The sequence below is a fragment of the Panicum virgatum genome, chromosome 2N, assembly GCF_016808335.1.
Source record: "Panicum virgatum strain AP13 chromosome 2N, P.virgatum_v5, whole genome shotgun sequence".
NCBI lineage: Eukaryota > Viridiplantae > Streptophyta > Magnoliopsida > Poales > Poaceae > Panicum > Panicum virgatum.
The window spans coordinates 37,621,981-37,629,518 of record NC_053146.1 but is presented as its reverse complement, the minus strand read 5'-3'; the positions used below and the strand labels follow the sequence as shown (position 1 = coordinate 37,629,518).

General features: G+C 42.7%; 1 protein-coding gene across 1 annotated transcript; it reads left to right on the top strand.

Moving 5' to 3' along the window:
* Positions 1–470: 470 nt before the first annotated feature.
* Positions 471–6,986, top strand: LOC120660341 (nudix hydrolase 20, chloroplastic-like). The gene is made up of 9 exons (XM_039938850.1): positions 471–769; positions 865–929; positions 1,982–2,159; positions 4,578–4,658; positions 4,868–4,993; positions 5,876–5,975; positions 6,081–6,196; positions 6,280–6,400; positions 6,508–6,986. Exons 1-8 carry the CDS (start codon positions 542–544, stop codon positions 6,304–6,306), a joined length of 921 nt encoding a protein of 306 aa, XP_039794784.1. The 5' UTR covers positions 471–541; the 3' UTR covers positions 6,307–6,400; positions 6,508–6,986.
* Positions 6,987–7,538: the final 552 nt, after the last annotated feature.

Here is a 7,538-nt window from a genome sequence, read left to right as displayed (position 1 = left end):
CATACTCTCCTCTTCTAGCCTACTTCATTTTCCCGTCGCCCACCAACCACCCCTCCCCCTCAACACCATCCTTTCGAATCACTACGACAGCTTGCCCCACCGCTGACCCCCACCCATGTAGTCCACCATGCCGCTGGCCTCGCCATTCACACCCGCCTCCTCCATCGAGTCGTTCGCCACCCATGACCATCCCTCTAAGTTCGCCGGCTATGGAGCCCTCCCCACAACCCTAACACTATCGGCCTCCGCCGCCACTCGCTGCCGGCAGCAACCCCGCCACCGACCGTCCCTACTCATCCGGCGCCGGAGAAGAAGGTGTAGTGTAGAGTTTTTTTTTTCTCTCTTTTGTTACTTACTAAAGAGTGTCCAGTTAGTTTTAAATGGTGCCGTGTAGCATTTAGGTTAAGGTTAAACAAGACGCGAGGACTGGTTGACTAGAGAAAGTAGGACCCCAATGCGAAATTTATATTTTTGTGAAAGAAAAAGGACAAATTTCTCTGGCATTTCCCGATTTCTCCCGGTAGAACAAGCGATATCCACTATGGCAACCATCGCCGCCGCCGCCGCTCGCTGCAGCTCCCCAACCCGCCGTCAGCTCCTCACCCGCCGCCGCCTCCCGTTCTCAGTTTCCTTCTCCGCCGCGCCGCACGCCGCCACGGCGGGCTTCGGCTGGGCCGACGCCTTCCGCGTCGCCGGCGACGGCGGGCGCGGCGACGAGTCCGATCTCTCCGGGTACCTCCGGAAGGTCGACACCTGCAACCGGGGAATGGTGAGTTTCTCTCGCGCTCCCACGTGCGCTCGCGCAATTGTATGCGTATCTGTGCGAAAGCCTCATATGTGGCTGTTTGCGTGGGGATTTTACAGGACAAAAAGGGGGAGTTTGTGAAGTTCCTGGTGGAGGATCAAGTCGTGGGATATGTCAACAAGGGGTGAGTGTAACTTCTACTCTGAAACCTTATTGCGCATATCATCTCAGAAAGAAATATTTCTACCAATATTTTGTTTTGATCTTTTTTTCACCCCCAGTATGTGCTGTATGTGAGCAACCTAAAGATTTTATTTACTTATTGGTTGTGTATCAGTGTACACTGATAATCTTTTAACATATACGAGTATTGGGATTTGGGACTATGTGTTGTACTGAAGAACTCCAATGTTTAGTTTGCGATCAACCAAGCAAATTTAGGTGAGAATCAGGAAGATAAAGGAAAGAAAGGAAAAAAAACATAATCTACTTTTTATGAGGTGAGTTGACAACATGGCTAGAATCCTAGCACATTATGTGCAGTTTCTATACCATATATTTCTTGCAATATCCTTCTTCAAGGATGGAGTCGATAGGTTCTGGTTGTTGTTTTACCCCTACTTTCTTCAGGACACCATGGCTGGACACCTTCATATCTAGAGCGCAAGGTGCAAGCATGGTGACTAGGACAAGTTGGGTAAAGGGTAGAGGCTGGAGGTGAACAGTGCTGATGGTGAGTGAGGGTTAATGACACTGCAGAGATCTTGTGGGTGGCAGGGGGATCGGAGCTATGGATTTGTGTACTTGAGCTCAGGTCTGATAGAGGAAGAAAGGTCAGGTTGAGAGACAAGGCAGGACAAAATTTGTCAGACTTAATGGCAGTGGTTAAACTTCAAGGAACTAATGAAAAAGAAGAATGAACTTTTTGTATATTAAAGTTGCACCAGTTTCTTTTTTGCTAAAAATAAACGTTCTCCAAACATAACCATTGTTGTCTAGCCGTCTAGGCATGGCAGGATGAACAGAAGTTACACAACAAGTCTAGCAAATGGTTAAACCAATGTAGGGGGTTAGGTTTTACTTATCTGGACTCAGAATTCAGATAGACAAAGTAAGAAAAGGCACAGTTATGAGCATACTAAATTGCTGATCAAAGTTATATCGTTCAAGATCCAGTTTGCACTTAAAGTCCGGATTCTTCCTATAAGGTGTCTAACTTAGTGATGCCAATTTCAGATTTGTCAAGCACCTCAGAGACTTCCATGATGTTTTTACAATCCCGGGCGATAATAGCAGCAACACTGTGGAAAATGTGTCTCTCCGGTCATCACTTAGGACGCCAGAGGACAGAACACATGCAATTGGAGAAGTCATAAAAAGTCTCGGTGAAATGATTCCAGGTATTCGGAATGAGGTACTTAGGATGGATTCATGGATTATTCAACTGTTTTTCAATTTGATGTTTTTTCAATTTTTTGTGATGACATCATGACTTCATGAGTGTATGAAGTATGAACAGAGAGATATGCCAAGGTTAATATTGTTAAATGTCAATGTACCTAGTCTAGGGTTTGGGGTCTCCCTTCTTGTACTATATATAGCCCAAAGGGCCTCTTCCTCAATATACAGATAGCATTTCTTCCTAATCGTAACATGGTAACAGAGCCATCGTTCTAGATCCGGTCCGCCACCCTTCATCGTCGTCGCTGCGCTGCCCCTGGGAGCTTCGTCTTGCTCCCGGGGGCGGCAAATCCAAGCCCCAAACCCATTTTCCCTTTCCCAGTTTGAGTCCCAGCAGCAGAGAAAGAGCAGTGTACCCATTTTTTTCCTCTGCCCCGCCGTCGTCTCCGTCTGTCGTCGATCCGGCCGTCCCCGTCCATGCACCGCCCGTTGCGGCACCCGTCCTCGCCGGTCTTCGTCCGCGCCGCCCATCGACGTCCGCCTCCAGGCGTGCTGCTGCGGGTCCGTCCGCGCCGGATCCGCCCGCCATCGCGTCCGCCCGTCGCGGGTCCGTCGCAGCTCCGTCCGCCGTCGCGGCTGGCTTCGTCTTCCTCCGGTCGTTGCGGCCGCCGTCACGGCCGGCCTCGTCCTCCTCCACGTAGATTCGCGGCGGCCCGGTGCTGCCGCCGTCAGCTTGTCCCTCCGCCGTCGCGGCGTCATCTCCGGCCGCCGTCACGCCCCCCCCCCTCCGCCGCCCCTCGCTGCTTCCCGTTGCTGCCGCCGTCTGCTCGTCCTCGCGGCCGCTCGTCGCCTTGTCCTCATCAACCGTCGCTCGTCATCCTCTTGGCTGCGGCCCATCACCCTCTTGGCTGCCTGTCCGTGTCATGTTGGGCCTCATTTTGGGCTGCTGGACGCCCGTTTGAGCTATTTTGCTCCATTTTGTTGCTGCTATCCGTCTGCTGCTGCTGCCTTTGAGTCCTTTTCTTCAGTGTCCAGTCATGCCATGTTTTCTCAGCGTCAGTCTCAATCCAAGTCCAGATACATTTCTCGAGTTCGTCAAAGCTGTGCGTGTCCACAAATTCATTGTCAAATCAGCCAATATCCTTCTTTTTATGATTAGCCAGGTCCCGTCGATTTGGCTAATCTTGTCATCGTCATTGTGGTGCGACAATGCGCTCTTGATCCCTTTTGGAGCCGTCTTGCTCCACGTCATGATCAATGGCCGTCCATTTGTCGTCATCACCTTCCTGTCTCGCCACTTGCTGTCTTGCAGTGGTGATTTCTATCTTTGGCTGGTTTGACACATTTCACTGTTCTTGTCGAGTTTAAAGTCTCCAACGCAAGGTTCAAGTTCGAAGAGTCGACGTACTGGTTTGTGAAGGCAATACCCTCTTGTGTAGGAGCATTTTCTACATCGACAAGTTCAAGAGTTGCACGCTTTGATGTCGTCTTTGATTTCGGACTTCGGATGTATCAATTTCATATTTCTGTTTAAGTCTAGTAATTAGTATCAACTCTTCAAATGCAACGTCATTGCATTAACGTTGCATTTGAGGGGGGGGGGGGGTGTTAAGGGTATAAATGTCAATGTACCTAGTCTAGGGTTTGGGGTCTCCCTTCTTGTACTATATATAGCCCAAAGGGCCTCTTCCTCAATATACAGATAACATTTCTTCCTAATCGTAACAAATATATCCTATTAATCATGAGCCAGAAACAACCTGATTGGTCTGACATTTGGAAACAGTTATTTTTCCATTCATTGTTGTCAATTTAACTATAGCATAAAATCATTTGCATGGCTAAATACATTGATACTGAAAATACTAATAGCCATATAAACCTAATGGTTTGTGAACACTTAATTATGTGTTAGTCAGCCTTGTAGTGACAAGTGTATTTTGAACTTATTTATGCTTCTTCTACTGGGGTTAAAAAACTTGGTAGCTGATCACAATAGTTGTTTGGAATGATCTATAGTTGTCTATGTGTTCAGTTTGCAACAGGTGATAAGATACTAGGTCTGTCAAGGGGGTGTGTGGTGTGTGGTGTGTGTGTGGGTCTATGTATGACTCTTTTCTTCTTCTATCAATACAATGATACGCAGGTCTCCTGCGTGTTCGAGAAAAAAAATAATTGTCTATGCCTCATTCATTCATCACCAAGACACCAATGCGCCACATGCTGGTATTTTTGTCAAAGCAATAGCTAAATTTCTTAAAAATAAGTTTTGGATTTTTTTGTCATATCACGGGAGTTCTGTATCTGTTTTTACTGGTGCTTTTACCCTCAGAGAAAGTTTTACTGGTAGTTGCTTTGTACATGGAAATTCAACTCTAGTTTGGTATATTTCTTTAGTTTGTTGTTATGATAATGTTTCGCAATCTAACAGCTCTACCCAGTAACATCATCTTATGGCATGCCTGTGTACTTCTCTCTTGAACGTGCTGCTGCTCCCTACTTTAGTATAAAGGTATGCTGTACTTGTCATGCATTCTTTATGAATATGCTTTTGTCAAATATTGTACACATCTAATGGTGCTATCCAACTGCTAATCTTGTCCTCATGTACACCAAATTTGCTCACGTTTTTTTAATCTCTATATCTGGTACTTGTTCTCCTCCCACAATTTGTAACTTTTATATCCTTGTCATTTCTGAATGAATTTATATTCATGACAGGCTTACGGAGTTCATATGAATGGGTATGTTGAGAAAGATGGCCAGAAATTTCTTTGGATTGGTAAAAGAAGTGATGTGAAGCAAACATATCCAGGAATGCTCGACCATCTTGTTGCTGGTGGCTTGGTGTGCATTCCCATTCTTCTCTTGATTTTTTTGTTTACTGTAGTAACAAAAATATTTGCTGCTGCATACGGGTGTCAAAAGTTTATGAATTTTTCCACCTGTATTCCGTGTCTTTGTGTGACCTATGATGCCATTTTCGTTCTAAAACTATTAAACTGGATTTTATAAATGATGGCATTTTGAAACTCCAATTTGAGAATGTTCAACCACAAATCAATAAATGCACATCATTTACATACTCCTTTCCATTTCCTAGAGGTCCGAATTTTCTCCAGTCACTCAAGGGACATAGGGAGTATTCTCTGTGTTAATTTGTATGGACGTACGTACACCTGGTCTTTGGTTAAACATATATATAGTGAACTCTTATAGTAAATTTTCAGCTATTTTGAATTCTGAAATAATAGTTAATCGTCCATTTATACTTTTCTAGCCTGTAATCATTTCCTGTGTCACATCAGGTGTAAAAGAAATTCGGAACAAATTACCTGCTTGGTCTAACATACTGAGTTTAGATGAAAGAAGACAACCAGTTCTACTGAGATTTCTTTTTCCTAAATTCTATTGAATTTTTTACAATATTAGTTCATCTAAAATGAGCATCTGGACAAAAGGGGGCAGAGTTTTAGATAGCTTCTTGGTATATATAACTATATATTAGATGGTAACAATCAGGATATGGTTATTTAAAATTAAGCAGCATGGCAAGGTGGGTTATGGATTATTTGTTGATTTTTGCTGATGAGGTTTAACTTATCGTCTTATCCTGAATGAAAGGCTATAATCTGACCTAAAATACTTAACTAGCATCTTATTGCTCCTTTTTTCTTTTCTTGTTCATCTAATATGAAGTAGAATTGAGTATCGGTTAGCTTATGTTAGCTCCACTTGGAAACTTTTAGCCATATGGAATCTCCTGCAAAGAGAACATCATCAAGGAATGTGAAGAGGAAGCTGGAATTCCAAGATCCATATGAACCAAGTAATATGGCAATTTTTTTTGTCTTAGAAATTGCTGCTTCCATTTGCGAGTCTTTGTTCTATTTCTGTTTTAAATATTTAACAAATAAGTATCTTTCTTCACTAGTGCTATTTCTGTTGGAGCGGTTTCTTACATGGATATTGAAGGCTTTAGATACAAAAGGGATGTCCTCTTCTGCTATGACCTCAAACTTCCTGAAGATTTTGTTCCTAATAATGAAGGTAGTTGCTGAATCTGAAACTCTGCAGCATCCTGATTTTCTACATTGATATATGTTGCAATCTTCTGCACACTTTTTCCCCAGATGGAGAGGTCGATAGCTTCAGATTAATCCCTGTGCCACATGCTGCGAACATTATCCGAAGGACCGAATTTTTCAAGCCAAATTGCAACCTTGTGATCATCGACTTCCTCTTCCGTCATGGGTATTATATGCATATCACATTCCTGTTTTTTTATCACTGAAATTTCAAGGGAAATAATTTCTTTGATGCTGAATTGCTGATATTGTAATTTGTAACCTTGTCTTTAGGTACATACACCCAGATTCTCGTGGCTACCTAAATCTGCTGCAAAGCTTGAGGAGTGGTGATTGTTCTTAGTTGCCATTTGCTATTAAAGTTTTTATTGACAATTCATTTTTATGAAATAAAAGAAAATCATTGAGTAGGCTGGAAAGATAGCCGATCATAGTGAAAACTATTCATTTACTTCAATGTCAATCTCACGGCGAACAGGGCATTATCTTCAGATTTCTGTTGACTAGGATTAGCAACAGATTAGCTAAGGGGACAAAATAAGGAAGAAATGGTGCTGGCTAAGGAACTCTTGTTATTCAGTTGTCTGGATATTTTTGCTTAGTTCCAGTACTTACATATAGAGATTGTGAAACTTGTTAAAGATTGTCCGCAGTTACTCAAAATGTATCAATATGTTGACAGCTGGAGGTTCTATGCTCTGTTGTAAGTCTAATTAATTCATCAAGGCAAAATAGACATTTTGGTTCCTCAACTTTATCCTGAGGGTCAAGTTCGTCCCTCAACTTTCAAATTAGCCTTCAAATTGATCAATATAGTCCCTAAATTTTTTAGGTCAAACTCGACCTTATACTAACATTGTGCTCCATAATAACATGAGATAAATGCAAAAAGTCCTTTTTATCCTTGGTTTCTTTTTCCCTTTCTTAACTTAGGCTAATTCCAGTGGAGTGTTTCATATTGATGTTTCCAAGACAGCCACATAAGCAACTAAGAAATGAAATGGTATTTGAAACAACCTCTACAATGCATAATTTCATAGCATGGTTTCATAGGCTCCAAGTAGCATTTAATTTTATGACTCTAACAAGAGTTGGTATGCGTGTAGACATGGTTTCATTTAGATGAAACTGATTTTCTCTTTCTTCTTAAATTTGATGCCATGTTATCAAAAAAATCCTATGTGGCATGCAACTTACCACTGGGAATGGCCTTAGTGTTACGGTTCACTCAACTTTCCACAACATTTTATCTTGTAGTGCGTAGTTATGCAATGTAGCTTTAGTTTTACTCTTCATGAGTTTGC

What these genes read in the sequence shown, in the direction of transcription:
- LOC120660341 (XM_039938850.1), top strand. Translation starts at nt 542, where the DNA reads ATGGCAACCATCGCCGCCGCCGCCGCTCGCTGCAGCTCCCCAACCCGC. An exon ending in CTCCCTACTTTAGTATAAAG is followed by an intron (nt 4,659 to 4,867) that starts GTATGCTGTACT and finishes TATTCATGACAG; the next exon opens with GCTTACGGAGTTCATATGAA. An exon ending in TTTTGTTCCTAATAATGAAG is followed by an intron (nt 6,197 to 6,279) that starts GTAGTTGCTGAA and finishes CTTTTTCCCCAG; the next exon opens with ATGGAGAGGTCGATAGCTTC.